We start from the raw sequence: 18,207 nt of genomic DNA, 5'->3' as shown, positions 1-18,207 counted from the left end.
TTGATGAGCATTCGTCAACTTTCTCTTTTTGCCACCCGTCCCAGCTTTTTTGGAACGTGTTGCAGCCATAAAATTCTAAGTTAATGATTATTTACTAAAAACAATAAAGTTGATCAGTTTGAACATTAAATATCTTGTCTTTGTAGTGTATTCAATTAAATATAGGTTGAACATGATTTGCAAATCATTGTATTCTGTTTTTATTTATGTTTAACACAACGTCCCAACTTCATTGGAATTGGGGTTGTACATACATACACACATACAGTATATATATATATATATATATATATATATATATATATATGTTCATTTTAGAGCATTTTCATAAAAAAAATATTTCTTGCACTGTACATTCTTTTGTTACTTTTAGTACGCTGCCCTTTATTTTCCTGCATTTTTAAAAAAAATATTTTGCTCTTTGTTTTTAAAGTTTTTAATCATATGAAGCATATTGAGTTACCCTGTGTATGTTACAAGACGTCGGATAACCTGACGTTTGATTCCGCCAATCGGTGCAGTATCTACAGATGTCGGGACTCTACACTCATATGAATAGGTGCATATGACACGCCCCTTTTGAGCTACGTGGCTACGGCGATGCTAACAGGGGAAAGGTCAAAGTCGTCAGAGCGTCCAGTGTGTGGACGGCAAGAAAACCAAACACCAAGCATGCCGGTACACTGTAGTGCATACGGTTGCGTACACTAGCCGTACAAATACCACAAGAGAAATGAGAGTAACCTTACACATGTAAAAAAAAAAATTGGGGGCTTTTTTAAGTGTTATGTATTGATAGAACACGCTATGACGTTGATTTAAAAAAAAGTAAACCTTGTGAAAATCGGTTGAAAAATTAGCAAGTTACGTCTTAGTTTCAATGTCCATGCATTGTCTTTTGATGGGAATGTCGACCTCCCCAATATGGCCGCCACGTAGGCACGTAGCCATACTGCTACAGCGCGAAGCCAAACGTGTATTTCTTTAGCTACCCTACGATGAGGCACAAGGTCAATGTTTGTGATATTGAGGGACGTTAACATGCAGTACGTAACCAATTAGGAGATAAAAGTTCTCGATGACGTGCGCGGTATTTGCTGACAACATGACAGAGCCTCATTACGTCAAACTGATGAAAGAGCCTTAAAAGGGACATCAAAGAGATGAAAGAGCCTTCTCACGTGAAGCTACAGTATATATAGCCTATCACATAACTGTGCCGATGATCAGGGATCATTTCTATGTGGGGAGGTCTTGCTAAACGTAATCAATTCAAAGGCCAGCGGAAATTTCTTACCCGACTTCAGCAATGGGGATTCTATCTTTGATCCGGTACGTAAACTCTGATGAAACATTACTTTTATTGAGTTGGGGGGGACTATAAAAAGAAATATAGGAATTTGTTGAGTCATTGATTTGTACTTTTATAAAATGTCGACTTGGAACATTTGGTGGTCTCATATGGAAGCACGTCAGGTAATGATTTGGAATGGAAAATATTACAATAAAAATATATTACACCCTTTACTTTTTTATAATATCGCTGGTCTGCTTATATTTCACGGGAGGCTATTTGATAATGTCTGATATTGCATTCTCATGATACTGTATTCTCTCCCAAAAATGCTTAGTATTTTTGTTCTAAAATGTGTTTTCTTTTCAAAATCTCACTTCAACAGTTGTATTGACAATGTGCTTGAAGAACTCCATCAGATGCAACCCAGCTCTTTGCCAGAGGGTGATCAACACATGTACAATACAGAGGTGAGTGATTTTGAAATTATATGGTGGGACATATCAATAAAGTGTAACGTGTTTTGCGTTTGCATATACAGAAGACATTCATGAGGCAATTTGTGCTCTTGGCGAAGGAGAATCGAGTTCCACCCTGTCTCTTGCCTAGAGACGTGACGCTGTGGTTGCTGCGAAGTAGAAACTTACCACAAGAGTAAGTACAAAGCAGTCATGGAATAGATACAAATCCAAAAGGTTGGCTGTATGTGGAATGAACTATTATTTGTGTACATTTGATAGGTTCCGGGAAATGCAAATGAGAGTGGGTGCCAGGATGTTCAATCACCTTTTTGTGGTAAGTGCTCAGTAATCGTTAAGAATTATATTTACAGTAAAGAGTGTAAAAGTGTGTCCTATATATGGAATAGTTTTGCAAGAAACGAGGACAAACGTGGAGCATTCGTACGTAATAAGTGTTGGAATAGCGGGTACACTTCATTAATTTTGTCATTGGTTTGATTGTTCAGAGTAAAAGTGTTATTCTGTGTTATATAGATTTATTACACACAAAGCGAAACATTTGATGATATATATCTATATATACACACACACACAAAATAATCTTTTTAAATATAAATTAGGGTGGGATTTTTCAATGTGCTTAATGAATCTATATAATACAGTAAATGAGTTTCATACCTTTTGAACTGAGCTACTGAAATGAACTTTTTTTTTACAATATTTAATTTATTGAGATGCACTGTATTGTATCTATAACACCTAATTATGTATTCATAAATCCAGTTTAAGAATTTAAGCGTTGTATGTATTAGTCATTTGTTTGGAACTTATTTAAATACAGTGAGAACAAAATTCCCAAGATGTCAACATCAAATAACTGACCTTTAGCCTGTGAGGAAGCCTTTTTCTAAGTTGTGATTGTGGTGATGTGTACAGGCCTGGATAAAGGCAAGGATCCTCTGTTTGAAAAAGATGCAGAGAGAAGTGTGCAGGGACCTGGACGAAGAGGAACGTCTTTCGCAGTTGCTGGGGAGGAAGGTAACGAAAATATTACCTGCACTAAAAGAACCATCTGCAACAATTCAGTCACTTGTCTATCTCTTTGTCTTATGAAGGTCACACTTGAAGGCCTCCACAAGTACATATCAATAGTGAGGCCTCAAGCTGAACAGGACACTGAGATCTTCCTCCAGCTTCTTTTCAGTGAGCTTCAAATATCATTGAGCAGCGTTGAGTTGACCAGAGTACAAAGACTGACACTGTGCCACAAATTCTACCGTGCTACTGGGTCCCTGGTGGAGAAGATTGTAGAATTGTCTCTCGACTTCCTTCTGGAAGAGCTGGAGCCACCTGCAAATGAGGAGTCCATCACAGCAACATTGGCACAAAGATGTGAGGGCGCCAGCAAAGAGATTGGAAGGATGCTCGCCAATGCTATGGCTTCCATCCCCTGCCTGTGTCAGTACATCTCACAAGACGATCTCCTGTGCATCTGCACTGCCATGGCTTGGAGAATGTCCCAAAGCTTTTTCCAAAACTTTGTTGAGTGCTCTGCATACTTTCACCAGCTTGACTTGGATGATTCCTTGGTCACTGCACGGGACAGAGTGATGAGTGCCATTGTGCAGATGGTATACATGACCAATCACTAAAACTCTTGCTTCTCCCCTGCTCTTTCCCCACAGAAGCAGCAGAATTACTTGATGTATTACAATATCTCTTTTTTTTTTTGTATTTGCTAATTAAATGTTTTATCAGAAAAACACTTAGAAGTGTTGCTTTTTTTGATGCTTGTTGTCTATGGGCTATATTCTCCCATTCGCGCTTAAATCTTTTTTTTACGTGCCTGGGTTTGCGCACTTTTTATCTGCGTATTCTCTTGTTCAGATTTCTGACACATCCACCGCTCGTAAACTGGGAATAAGTGCGCAAACACCAAAAAAAAGGCGTCATTCATTGAATTCTGAGGCTGGCTGTAAATCATGCAGCATAGAGTTTTCCAGCGACTTGTGATTGTCATTGAAATCCATGAGAAAAAAAATTGCACTTTCAATATGAAACTACCAAACGCAACAGATATGTCGTTGGCCAGTCGGGATGTGTGGACTACTCCAGTTTACTCAAACTAATAACCCTTTGAAGGAGAGCGTTTTTTTTTTCTTTGTCGGAAATAAATCCAATAAAGGTATTTTAATCAGAATACTGTGATTATGACTGAACGTATGTTATGGGTCCATTTAAAAAAATAGGTAGTTGGCGCCCAACCTGGTGACAGTGGTTGTAATAATGAGAAATCTTTTCAAATTTTAAAAGATTATCTGTGATAGACCCCACACATGAAGATAAAAAACCTGGCATTTAACAGTTTTGGTTGTATTGTGTGTAGTGCGCTCCGATAATAACAGAGAACACCACACACGTAAAGATTCTGTTCTACGACCTTGAAATCTCCCACGATCACACGTGATCTCGCAAAACCAAAGAAGAAGAAACACTTCCCAATTAGACGTGCTGATGTTTCTCGAGGGTTGCTGGAGCCGGGAGCCTTGTAAAATGGCGTTGTGACGATACCGTAGCGCATCGCCGCTCGGACGACCTGATTCTGGGTCAGAGTTTCGTGCGTCGTAAAGCAGCTGCTTTGGGGAGATCTGTTGAAAGTCAGCTATCGATCCGAGCTTTTGTCGGGCAGAAAAGGAGTGGCCGCACAGGTACCAAGGGCGGCGGGATGGAGGTGGGAGTCGGGTCGGTCAATTGGAGGTGTGACAGACAGGCCGGGCGTTGAGCCTGACTTGATTCGGGCCAGTCCCCCGGGAAAGCCAAACCTGGCCCAAGAAGCCTCCAGCCCGTGCAGGCTTGCCATGTACAGACGTTGCCCGCATGCGGGCCACCTCCTAGGCAAACCAGGCTTGACCCTGGACAAGGCAAGTGTGAGGTGACGGGCAAGCAGGCATACTCGTGACCGGCGAGGGTGCGCTCGGAGCAGATATGATAAGTGCGAAACACCGGTCCAAATATAGCTCTCCCAAAGTTGGAATATTTTTCCAAAGTGTTTGTATGTATGTGTGTGTGTGTGTGTGTGTGTGTGTGTGTGTGTGTGAGTGTAGGATTTGCATTTGTGTGTGTACGTGTGTCTGGGCGTGTGCGCGCGCGCGCGCGTGTTAGTGACAGCCCGGTTGTGACGTCACTCGGGGGCGCTGGCTTTAGAATCAGTGCGTGGCAGTACTGAGAGTTTGGCCACAAACAACTGACAAGCAAAGTCACATTCCAACGAACAAGCCTGCTGTGGGCCTTGCGTGTCTATGCTGCTCCTGTCGCCCACTCATGAGATCCACGACGACCACCCACGCGTGGACTTCCTGCAAATTGACCCAAGACCCAGCACAGCCGCCATGGATCAGTCTATCGCCGTCCAAGACACCCTGCAAGGAGACGAAAACTGCATCATAGTATCCTTTCTTTTGTTACTCTACACGCGAGGGATTTAGCTTCATCTAAATTTAGTAGGCTACTTCTAATCCTGTCGAGATCTGTTAAGAGGATTGATTTTATGCAATAAAAGGCATTGAGCGTGGTCAAAAAGTAATATTTTACACACCAAAATGTGTTTGAAGGAGACGTTTGCATGATTCAAGCGGGTGGGACGACACTAACTTGAAAGCCAAGGTTGGTAGTGACTCCGTTAGGCCACAAGATTGCGCCGTTTTTCATCATTTTTAAAAGTCTGAACTATATGTAACGTTATCAGAATAGTAAACGATATTATGAGAAAACTTAGTTATTTAAATTAGTTCGATGTTATGACAATAAAGTTCAAATTATACAAGAAAATGTATGCACTGTATACCCAATTCAACTGAATTTAGTTTTTTCCAAGAAAAAAGAAAAGAAGTAATGAGCCTATTTCCCTACTATATACAAAAGGAGAAATAGAAAGTACAGATATTTTTATTCAAATATCGGGAGTATATGTAAAAGGTTATCCCAAAAAATGAAAAATAAATAATTTAAGGACAGTAATGAAGGATTTAAATGCATCCAACCACCGCTCATCTCCTGTGTACTTCTATTTTTAGACAGAGTAAATCATTGATACTAGAGTAGCCCATTGGGAAATACTGTGCCAGTAATGTGTTTGTCGTTATTAGTCCTTTTAAAAAGAATGATGAAGACGGATCACTTTCTGGTTTCTATGTCAAGACGCATTTTCCTGAACTCAGGCGTAAAACATGCTCTACAATGTGACGTCCTCACGCATGACAAGACTGAAAGCCGACTGCTGGGATTGGTGGAGTCTGTGAAACAGCATGCGTGAGTTCTAATACAACAGTAGCACTGTATTTAATATGCTAAAGAGAGGTATTAATGCAAGTGCAATATATGTATCTTGTATTGGTTGTGAGTGTGCAAGTGCACCTGATGAAGTGTCCGGTGAGTGCACGTAGCCAAAGACTGACTGACCATTTTTTGTTGTTGACTGTGTTTTAACAGAATCTTTATTTATACCCATCGGAGGATGGCCATTACGGCGGATGACGTGTCTCTGGAGGACGTCGTACCGATCGACCTCGACTTTGCTGTTGTCGAGAGTGAGGACACCGTATATTTGTCCATTCATTTTTATTTATTGATTTATTTTCGTATACAGTACCGGTGCATCTCAATAAATACTATCATTGAAAAGTACGGTTAATACAGTAGTTCCATTCCGAACGTGAAACTCACATCAGAAAATACTTGCTTAACTTCCTACCTAATTTCTATATTAAAAATCATTTAGACTTTTTATGGTGGCACAGCGCCCAACTGGTTAGCACATCCGCCTCCCAGTTCTGAGGACCGGGGTTCAAATCCCGACCCCGCCTGTTTGCATGTTCTCACTGTGCCTGCGTGGATTTTCTCTGGGTACTCCGGTTTCCTCTCACATCCCAAAAACATACATGGTAGGTTAATTGAAGACTCTAAATTGCCCCTAGGTGTGGATGTGTTTCTACGTGCCCTGCGATTGGTTGGCGACCAAGTTTCAATTTTTAAATTAAACTACTGAAATAAATTCAGTTCTCCGTGGTATTGTTTTATTGAGATGCACCTGCATACAGTAATATTGATTGCCTGTCAATCAATACCATTGTGTTTTCATTCTTTAATGATACTTTGAAGATTGAATGTTATGTCAAGTTGAACATATTTTTCTGTTTTCTAGTTTCCTCCCCAGAGGAGCTGGCACTTGTTGGTGAGTTGATGTTGCTTTTTTTTTTTTTTTTTTTTTTTTTTTTTTTGGGGGGGTGGGGGGTGTAATTGGCACCATAATCATGACGTGCTGTATAAGTACTGTATATAAGACCTTTATTTATTTATTTATTTATTTCCGTGTTCTTGAAGGTGCTGATACGAGAGTGCGAATGAGTTACAAGGACGAGAGTCTGGAGCTTCGACTTCCTTTTGGCTCCCACTCGCGACTCTTTCTTGGCGAGGTCATCCGGGCATGGAGCGGTAGGTTTGCTTTAAAGGAAGCATTATCTTTCTACGCAAGTTACAGTTCCCACTTATCTAAATAACATGTATGGGTCATGCTTTCATCCAAATAACCCAAGGATTAAGATTTATAGCACACGATAGATAGACAGATAGAGACACGAACATTATGCACAGGTTGAACATTTAATTCAGCGATTCATGGGAGTGGGCGGGACGATGGACGACTGGTTAGCACGTCTGCCTCACAGTTCTGAGGACGCGGGTTCAAATCCGGCCTCGCCTGTATGGAGTTTGCATGTTCTCCCAGTGCCTGCGTGGGTTTTCTCCGGGTACTCCGGTCTCCTCCCACATCCCAAAAACATGCATGGTAGGTTAATTGAAGAAGTGTCCTGTGATTGGCTGGCGACCAGCTCAGGTTGTACCCAGCCTCCTGCCCATTGTTAGCTGGGATAGGCTCCAGCATACCCGCGACCCTCGTGAGGATATGCAGTGTAGAAAATGGATGGATGGATGTATGGATGGATTTATTCGTTTACCGCTAGAGGGAGCCCATGTACCACTACTGTTCATTTCTTCTTTGCCATCACTGCTTCACTTCTGTGGCGGCATCATACACTAAAAAAGTCACACACACAAAAAAGAAAACTTTCAAGTATAGTTAATACTTCTTTAGATCATCTTGTGTGCAACATTTCAGGCATATTTTTCACTTTGGTGTTGAATGTCTTTCATGCACATGCTCGGGTTACAGGATATACCTGCTCTAAAAAACTACCACAATACCTCACTATCAAAAATGAAACGATACCACATATTTTTAGGATCAGAACCTCTGCACAGTTAAGCAAAAAAGTAAGCTAAGTGTGCTTTCTTCAAGTAGTTTTTACCAGGGCTATAGACTAACTTTTTTTTTTTTTTTTTTTTTTTTTAAACCAGTAGCACAGTGGCCGCTAACTTAACATTTTAGGGGGGCACGCAAAATTTTTTAGGGGTGCACACTGTAAATTGACGTGCAAAGTAAATATTCACATTTTTGCTATGGAAGACAAAAGTCTAATCCATAATATGTTACAACTCCCAGTTGAAGTTTACCCTATGAGTCTGACACCTAAAACAAAGGGGATTAAACATTGTAAAGTATATTTAAGCACCAAAGTATTCAACAAAACCACATAATTTTGTTGAACAAAAGTCTGCTAGCTCAATGGTAAAGGTATCACTTCAGTATCTGTATCATGGTACTTTATGCAGGTATAGTATTAAAGTTAGAATTTTGGTATTGTGAAGACATTAGCGAGTAGACTTTAACTGAAACTGTATGACTCCACTTTTTGCTTTGTTTTGGGTTATTATGGGGAAGAAACCTGTTCATCCAGGTCACCATCTTGGTGGTTATCTGGCAAAATCAAAGAAACAAGGAAATATCATGTCTTGAAGTGGAAGTTGAAGTTCAAGTGACTCACACACTCATTCCGAAGTGAAACCTGGCCGTCACCTGGGCGTGACGTCGGGAGAGTATAAAGTCAGAAGAGGTGGAGCTCACAGGGGTGTAGCGCTTCTCTTCTGCTCTTTCCTGGACGTGTCGCCTCTTCCTATTGACGACATTTTAAAAATAACTTAAGATTTGTCTTTTACTTCATCCAGTTTAGTGTGATGTGATTAGTCAGGCAGGTGTCAGGGACGCATCACTTTTGTCACTTGCGTGCTATCTTCCCGTAGAATTCTCGAAGGGACACGGATGAGGACCTTTACGGGAGGGACGTTTTATTTTTGGGGAAACTGCGAATGGGATCAGTTAGGGTACCAAAGATGGAGGGTGTACACAACATGGTGCCAGTTGCTAAAAGTAAACTAGTAGGAAATGCTGAAGGTGAGCCACTTTCCAAACAATTTTAATATATACCGAATTTATTTTAATTGTTTTTCTCTCTCGCCCTCAGATATTTGCAAGTTTCCGACGCAAGAAGCCAAGTTTGAGTGGATCAACAAATACCGAGCTGCCACCAGAGGCCAGGGACTTGTCAAACAAGCCTTCGCACCCCTCGGCACAACGTTAAATAAACTCAACCAGCACAGGAAAACAGGTTTGTCGCAACTACTGTCTCCAATTAACTGAGGGTATTCAGCCATACTACATCACAGGATGTGTTGTTGTAGATCTCCTAAGGCAGGGCCAGGGCAATTTTCAGTCAGTGGACTACCTGTATATGTGGCACGCATTCTGAACACAAATAGCTGAAAAAAATGTGGCTTTTCCAGAGGGAATAATGCTCAGGGTTTACACTGTCAGAGAGGTATTATTTAACCCTTACATATTGTTCAGGGCAAACTTGACAGCAATAAATATACCCTAAAGGTCATTCATTGACCCTGAAATTAGATCCCATTTCCTAGAGTGACCCAAACAGCACAGAAAATGTTAGTTTTAAAAATGTTTAATGTTTAAATGTTTAAAAAACAAAATTGTACACAGGTGCTTTTCTGGGTCAAATTGGACCTGTGGCAACTAAAATGGATTTTAAATTGACCAGTGTGTGTTAAATCAAATAAAATAGTGGTAATAGTGGAAATCCTCAAACTGTTATTGCAGTAAAAGTTTGTATTCTTTATGGGTCAGTGGTAACCTTGAAACACTATTACCCAAAAAAACTGTCTTGTGTTTCCACCACATTTTCACTGGTTCTGAAACATGCACCAATTGGTCTTTGAAGGGTCGTGTGGAAATTTTAAACCGTGTGTATAAAAAAAAAAAAAATGATCAAACATAAATGTGACATCACGTTGTAAAACAAACAAATCACTTACCCTTTTCTCTGATTAATGATTAATCATCCATTTGTTAATGTCAGACATAGTAATTGATACAGACAAGACAAGTATTATGAGGATATTCCTGGCCCATGTCAAAATTGACCCAGAGCATACTAGGTAATGTGTGCATGGAAAATTAACAGTACGTTAGGGGTAACAGTTTGCTTTTGTGCCTCCTGCCACTGCGTGTGTGTGTGTACGCCACTATACACAACAGAAATAAACATATTTTGAGAGTAAATACTGCACTGTGTGTGTGTCAATCAAAACTGAGCATTACTGTATAGCTTTGTAAAGGTACAGTTTGGATACAGCTCTTTTAGTTTTCTTCGAGATGAACAAAAACTGCAAAAAATGTATAAAAACATATAGTGTTCCCCTTGCTGTATTGTGATTCACCTACCTCGGCCCCGCTAAGTCGTGGACTGTATCTAATTGTCCTGTTGCGGAAATCCCCGCTGTATCATGGATATCTGCGATTTATAACAATCTTTTTTTAAATGGGGTTTTACGTTAATATAAATAGTGTACAGTACTGTATTGAAAACATAAAAATATTGCTTAAATGCTGGGACCATAACACATTTCCCACAAGATTCGGGAGATTTGAAGTGTGAATTTTGAAACCAACATTGAACCTTTTGTCCATAAAAGGTTTGTTTGGTGCAAAAACACCACAGATCATCACCAAAGAATGTCATACCTACTGTACAGTGAAGCACATTGGTGGTGGCAGCGTCATGCTTTAGGACTTTTTTTTTTCTTTATCTGGGAGGGGCCTTAGTCAAGATGAAGGGAATTATAAACAGTTCCAAATACCAATCTAGAAAAAAAGGCTGGAAAAGCCTACTAGAACATCGGAACTTTATTTGGGGTTGATCAAAGGGACTTTAAATGGTGGCAGCTGTCTGCTGACTCCCGTTTAACGTGAGTTTGAATGCGATTGCTACACTCTGAACGCAGTCACTTCCCCGGTTATAAGAGCGTGCGCACAATTGTGCAACTTCATTATCGTCGTGGTTTATTTTTACTTCCCCTCTCGATTTTTATTTATTTATTATTTTCTTCACTTAAGTTGCACACGTTATAGGTCACATGAATGTTGGAAAACGTTTTGAAATGGAAAAATCTTGGTCTCATTTCTCTACATGACAAAAACGTTGCATTTTGAACCGGAGTGTAAGTTTCTACGTTTCTAGTGATTGTCAACGTCCACCCCAAAAGTGTTTGACTTGCACGTACGTTAGCTTTGGCTGTGCGGTGTGTCGAAGATAACATGATGACTCCTCCCACGGCAACGTTAGCATGGGCTGGTCCCTATCGGAAGCTCCCGGGACTCTGCTGCGGCTCCTCCACAGAATGCGTGGGAACAGGGCAGGGACATGTCAATGGTCATGAGAGACTCTGGTATGACAAATATACTGTTTATGCATTTTTCAACATTTTTTGCTTCCGTTGTTTTGTTGACGGTAGTTGCTTGTTAGCTTAGGCTAATTAGCAGCCTAGCTCAAGGAAGTGAGTTGGTTGCTGGCTGCCTGTCGCCAAATTTGATGAATCTCAGGCAGCGTAACGCCCAGGACACTATCATTCAATTTCATCCTGTTTCAATTTCATGTCGATCAGATAGACGTATTACATTCTCACACGTTGTTACGCCGTCGGTTGAGTGTTTTGTGATGTTACTCTTGTGTTGTTGTGGTTACAGTGTTGTAATAACGTCATTCATTAGGACACAATTGTGTCTTAATCTCTTTACTATTGTTTGTTTATATATATATATATATATATATACATTTTAAATCTGTGAGACCTTTGCTGTTTTTTGCATTTGAATTAAGTAACTTTATTTGAAAACAAATAAATGCTACATTAATTCTGATTTTCTTGTAATGGATTCGGAAAAAATGCTAATTCCGCTGCGGATTTACGGCTTATAGTATAGCATTTTAGGACCGGTTGTGTAATGTTGAACTTTGTGCATGAGTATTTGAAAGTTTATGAATGGTTGATGTGTATGAGATGATAAAAGCATTTTTGATAAAGAAGCATTATCAGTGAAAGTGCAGCTCCCTTAGTTCCTCCACCCCATCAAAAGACTAGCTGAGATCATTAGTCTGTTAAGATGGCCTAAATTATGCAAAGAAATGCAAGATATCGCTTGAAAGTGTGATAGGAGGGTCATCTTTCAGGTAAAATGTCTGAGAAAATGAAGTTTACTCAGTGCAAGTTGGAATCTAAATGCGAGGAAAGTACAAAGCTACTTAGTGCTTTGAGGTTAGCAGGTGAACAAACAGATGTTAACAAACACCAATGTGTTGAGTAGCAACACAAAGATGCTGAGTTGTTTAAAGCCCTACAGAGAAAAAGGTGTAAAAGAATACCAGTAGAAAGTCTCGGCAAGTAAGTGCAGTGTAACTAAAAGGATTTTACCATTTTTCACCATCAAAGTTTATTGTTAACCCATTGAGTCAGTGATCAAAAGTCAATTAATCTGTGAACTTTAATGTCATCTTTAGAGAACCATCTAGAGTAGGAGTGTTAATGGTACACCAAAAATGGCAGTTTAGTACATACTTTGGATTTAAGGTTGCGGTTTGGTGTATATTTAGAACAGTAAGGGAACACATTACAAACTGTAAATGTGCTTATCTTTTGTGTAAACAGGGCCAGATTTAATGACCTATAAAATGAAACTGCTAGCAGTACAGTCTCCAATACAGACAATCCAACATAGACAAATGTAACAGTTTGATCAGAGGCTGAGCTGCACAGTATTTGTTTACAGGAAAGCATGTGACTAGAGCACTAATGAAAAGTCAGAATAGGAATACATGTGCCGTTACACCTCACATTTCTATTTCATCTAGCTGCAGTGATCACTCATACACCGTATAGGAAATGAGATGATTTTCTCCTGGTCCAGCTATCTTAACATTTATTGAAGGCTACCTTTTATCCAGTAGGTTAGATGTTTACTTTCACAATAAAAGGGGGAAAAAAAACAAAAGAGAGGAAGTTATGATGACCAGGAGCAGCACAGTTCTAAAACAATCACGAACAATTTTATTAATTTACAATATTTATTTTACATCGCTCAAGGTTTGGCTGCCTGTCTATGAGGCACAATGCCCCAATTAATTCTGAGGTGCATTTTTAAAGCCACACCTCTAATAGACACCTATTTTTGTGACTGTAATTACCTTTCTGTGACTGATGCCACGCTTACAGTAGATAGTAAGTGTTGTAAGTGCTGCTGTATGCCTTGTCCCAGCATGGCGGAATTGCTTTTTACCTTTGATACTATACGTCCAAAGGTGAAAAATTACTTAGCCACCTACAGATCAGTAAACTTTTCACGTTTTACGGGCAGTGTGGGGGGGCTAAAATCAGCACAGAGTTGGACCAATATTTTCATGCGGGACAAACGCAACGAAGCCCTGCCACAAAAATGGAAAAACAGTGAGTAATTGATGCCGCCCCGTCAGTGTTTTATAATTACCTATATTACTAGTTTAATCCCTAAATATACAACCAACTATGACGATACTATACATAAATGAATACAAACTCATTTTAATTACCCTTAAATATAAATAAATGGTTTACAGATTATTTGAATTTGAAAAATTGCAACTGCCCGTGTACATGCACTTGCGGCCATAAACAAGCCAGGCTGCACTGAGCTCCTCTCCGACATACAAAAATGTTAGTTCCTCAGTCGAGATGGTGTTCAACATATATTTTTTGACACCGATTACTACTTATAGGGCTTTGGCGCTATCTTGTGGCATCTGGGAGCGTTATAGAAAAAGCACAAATGAGATTTTTCAGCAAATAGCTGACACCAAGTTCCACAGAAAAACACAAGTAGGTGGAAGTTCACTGTTGTGTTAAAATAGAAATAAAGTGATAAAGCTCAGCATGCCATTTGCTAAAACCGTACCTATGTTTTGGAGTTAAGTACATAAACACCTCTGACCACAATATGAGGAAATACAGTAAGTTGTTTTTATTAAAATCAAACAAACTGGAGGTAACTTGGATTTTTTTGGGTTTGTTGGAGTAACTGTGTCCAGGAATATCTTTAGACTGAAGGGTGGCCTTTGCACAACCTATTTTTCCGTGGTATTGTTGTTCCACAAAGATTTAATCTTTAGCGCCCATGTGGGTTTTCCTTTCTGAGCGCGGTGCTCTGAATGCATTTCACAGTGTGCCGACAGCTATTTCGGCCAAACCAGGGCACTCCTCTTTTTGCCCTTCCTCTTTCACTCCCAGCGACATACATGCTGGACTTGAGTTAACACACAGAAAATGTTTCACATCATTTCTCATTTTTCTTGTCACTTTACAAGACACTGTAAGCTAACAGTGTGGAACGATTGCTATGTTACATGTGTGTGCTCTGAACCTTAAGCTCTCTTCTCAAGTTAATTTCCTGTCGGAAAGATCATGCTCTCTCTTTCAGGAGCCAGCTGTGTTTAGACAGGGGCCACGCTGTCTCCCTCACACCTATTATGATGCATTACCACTCACTACACTACATTAGGCACGCCTGAATAATGTTCATGAGCACTGTATCAAAAATCTACCTTTGTAAAGGCTATGACAGTTTTGATGGACACTGTCAGATAGTTCATTTAACATTTATTATTAGATTCTGCATTCAATCATCGATACAGATATACCTAATATTGTGGCCGGTTGTTCAACATAACCAACAAGCTCTATTGTCGATCTTTTGAGTCCTGTTGTTTGTTTTTTTGTTCGTTTTTTTTTTTTTTTTTTTTTTTTTTTTGTACCAACAGAAAAGTCGACAGACAAGAAAAAGCGGAGCTTGGAACGCATGAAAGGCTCCAACAGCACTGACGCACAACTCCAGCACAGAGAGGTAAAGCATTTACACGTGCAGTTAATTCCCTTACGTAACCAGCTTTTGTACTCCGTGACGGAAAGGATTTCTAATGAAGAACAATTGAGTTCCTGAAAGGCTGTCTGTTCTCCAGCAAAGAAAAGAAACAATGTCATGGCACTGAATTAAGTGTCCAATCACATTTATTAGGTTATCCTCTAACACAGCATGACGGTCATTTTATTGTCACATTCCTTGAATTAAACAGGACTGAGGGAAGAGTTTATCAAACTTTGACCCAAATTAGAAATGTGAATATATCATGTATTGCCATAAAATGGAACAAAACGGTTGATGCTTAACAATCAATCAAAATCTGTTTTCGGTCCAAACATACTAGATTTTGGGGTTACGAATGGCACACGATAAAAAATGGCGTGAGACTTGCGCTGTCATGTGACATCGCCGAGAAGTGTTTTTTACAAAATAGTTGCTGTAATTATGTTTTTACTATGCGTTAAGCCAGCTGCACACACACTTACTTACGATCCCAAACTCGCTGCAACCAAAATTGCGACCCCTGGCATTCTTGGTTTTAGTGATAGACACGTTCCGGCTTCTGTCCAAATTCGGGCTACGTTGCTGCCATAGGAACAGATCTCCATCGTAAACAGAGGGCACCTTGTAGTCTTGACGATTAAAACTTGTCCAGTACCACACAGTACCCATTTAAATGTCCCCATCCTAAGTTTTGGAATTGGGTGACGGTACCTGTATAGCTGCTGTGACAACAGTGCGAAAATCTATTTGTCACTCTTACATACAAATTCATGTTATGCCGCTGCAGTAGGAGCGCAGTTGAAAAGAACCCTCTGTAATCTTGACGATTAAATCCGTCCTGGGTATCCGTCTGGTATCAGTCTTGGGTCCCCAACCCTAGGTTTTGGAAACAGATGTCAGTCCTTATGTAGCTTCCATGACAGCAAGTGTGAAATACAGTTTTCCTATTTGTGATTCCCTCCTTGTGAATTTACCTATTTACAAATGTTGCATTATTTGGTGAAAAACTCACCTTTATGCTGTTTTTGTGCTCACCAAAATGCCCTAAGATGCCAGAATATGGTGCCAAAAGCCCTGTCTCGTTTCCAAGGAACTATGTTGAAGTGACACAAGTCTAAACCTTTAGGGGGGAGGAGGCTTAACATGGGACAGTCACTTCTCGTGCCCATTTGTGTTGAACTTGTCGCTGTCTGAAGTATTTTATACGGCACACCAGACGCAGGCACTAACATCGTCTTAATCATCTGATTGCTTTGAATACCGTGTGAATACCGTGTCCCAGTCAAAGGCGGATAGATTTGTCTGTTTCGGTTCTCATGCGGTAACTTTATGGGGCTACTGTCGAAAAGAGCTTTATCTCTTGATTCACCGTTAGCCCCACCACCTTGTTCAAATGTGATCAGACAGGAAACAGTGAATCATTTTATGCTTGTGTTCCCAAATGCCATGTCCTATTACCGTCTGATTGACAATGCTTTTATACAGTCTGTTATTTAGATGCCAGACTTGCCTAGCTTGTTGTCACCTCCATCATCTAAGCGTGACTTTTACACCATCAGCAGAAATGGGTTTCCTTGAAGATGCAAATGTACTATTTCCCCAATTGACTGTTAAGAGCTTAAAATGTACCATGGAGATAGTCATGCACACAGATGTAAAATTGCTGACTCAGTAGACCGATTTATTAACCTGTCAGTTAAATGAAGCACATTTTCAAAATTTGACAGTTTAAAAGGCTTAATCCTCCTGAGAACCTGGGAGGCATGCTGTTGTTAAAATATAGCAAAAACATTTGTATGTCCACAAATTTAGTGGCGCCATAATCATAAATTTGCCTTCTGTTTTGTAACTTTTTTTCTTGCACTTAAGGGATGATTCAGATTCTCTGTATACAATTCCATTTGAAAAATTATGGGCATGATCAAAGAATTGATGGATTTTTGGTCGTTCACCAAGTTTTTCGATTAGGTGTCGCTTGTATCACTAAGCTTATTTTTAGGGATGAACAGTACTCGTAATTGTAAAAAAAAAAAAATAAATGCCCCGGTACTCTGACACCCATACCACTTCACCAGCCTGACCTTTTGGGTAGGAGTCATGGCCACCATGTGAAGATACATGATAGGTAGGTAAACACGGGTGACAAAATTTTTAAGTATCACTTCTGTGGTCCGGTCACAGTTTGATTTTATAATTTGTGTGATTCTCAAGAATTGCATCCGTATCTATTTTATTTTTTAAATTAACAATCGCAGTGCTTGCTGAGTGCTGTCTGACTTTTTGAACTTTTAAGTCGTAATGACTATCTTAACTCTACTCGCGATTGGCTTCGGGACATAGCTGGCTGTGTGTGTTAGTTTCTTGTTGGAGTCGCAAAGTACCAACAGTGGAACGTATAAGTGGACTGAATGGGCTTGAGAAAACGCATTAGTTTGGTGAGGTATAATAGCCCAAGGGATTTGCAGGGATGTACCCACCTTTGCTATATTGTCTGCATGTTTACAATCTGCGGCACACGTTTTGCTGCCGGATTTGAGATTAGGTACATAACATTGCGTGACCGACACATTGGGCTGCGTGGCCCTTATCCAACACTTGACACGCACACGGCACAAATTGTCGCCGCGTGCAGAATGCCGCAGAAATCATCTCTCGTGATTGGTTCGTTTTAGTCACATGCTGTGATGACATACTCAGCTTTCCCCTTGGTTCCTCAATACCGCCATCTTTAAAATAGAAAACACCAACGCCGCCGCCTTCTTGATCTAGTTTGCAATATAATTAAAAACACATCATCTGGTCATCTAAGTCCATTTGTTCTAGCAGGCACTGTTCCACGGTCGCCATAGTTGTTGTTTTGTTCCTTGTTCCGGAAAGTAAAAATGGCTACCGGAATTGGCCATAAAATGCAGAGGACAATCCATCCTGTGGTGTCTGAGCCAGTACCAGCCGTAGCGACACCCCCGACTTGGAGAAGAACTGCAGTACATATTTGAATACCATACATCAGTGGCTCTGACACTTTTATTATTTATTATTATAATATTTTGCTCTCCAAGTATACCATAATGGCCAACATTAAAAATAAAGAAATAATAGAGACATATTTTGCCAAACCAACGTTTTCTAGTATTTGGGATGTAATATTGTCTCTATGGTGCGTCAGTAAACATGAAATAGTATTTTAAATTGTCCGCACATTCCTGAGTTGCAGTTTTTTTCTGCCAAGTGGTCTGAAATCAGGTCATTCGAATTTC

General features: G+C 40.0%; 2 protein-coding genes across 3 annotated transcripts in view; both read left to right on the top strand.

Annotated features, from left to right (window-relative positions):
• The first annotated feature begins 1,163 nt into the window (after positions 1–1,163).
• LOC133402042 (uncharacterized) lies at positions 1,164–3,454 on the top strand. 2 transcript variants are annotated; one of them, XM_061675606.1, is made up of 6 exons: positions 1,164–1,332; positions 1,680–1,764; positions 1,836–1,948; positions 2,035–2,089; positions 2,692–2,793; positions 2,871–3,454. In XM_061675606.1, the coding sequence occupies exons 1-6, from the start codon at positions 1,310–1,312 to the stop codon at positions 3,405–3,407; spliced, it is 915 nt and encodes a 304-aa protein (XP_061531590.1). In that variant the 5' UTR covers positions 1,164–1,309; the 3' UTR covers positions 3,408–3,454. The 2 variants fall into 2 exon arrangements, with proteins under 2 accessions (XP_061531590.1, XP_061531592.1); XM_061675608.1 differs by lacking the exon at positions 1,164–1,332 and adding an exon at positions 1,355–1,476.
• A 1,502-nt stretch (positions 3,455–4,956) lies between these two features.
• inpp5b (inositol polyphosphate-5-phosphatase B) overlaps positions 4,957–18,207 on the top strand; it is a 34,025-nt gene continuing 20,774 nt past the window's right edge. Inside the window, 8 exon segments of the mRNA XM_061674162.1 lie at positions 4,957–5,202; positions 5,985–6,063; positions 6,244–6,341; positions 6,956–6,985; positions 7,135–7,245; positions 9,171–9,314; positions 14,847–14,905; positions 14,907–14,929. Of these exon segments, the coding sequence (XP_061530146.1) occupies positions 5,055–5,202; positions 5,985–6,063; positions 6,244–6,341; positions 6,956–6,985; positions 7,135–7,245; positions 9,171–9,314; positions 14,847–14,905; positions 14,907–14,929 (692 nt within the window). The 5' untranslated portion in view covers positions 4,957–5,054.

This window comes from Phycodurus eques, chromosome 4 (assembly GCF_024500275.1).
Source record: "Phycodurus eques isolate BA_2022a chromosome 4, UOR_Pequ_1.1, whole genome shotgun sequence".
NCBI classification, from domain to species: domain Eukaryota; kingdom Metazoa; phylum Chordata; class Actinopteri; order Syngnathiformes; family Syngnathidae; genus Phycodurus; species Phycodurus eques.
Note: the sequence above shows the minus strand (reverse complement) of the source record. Positions and strands in the feature narration are given on the sequence as shown.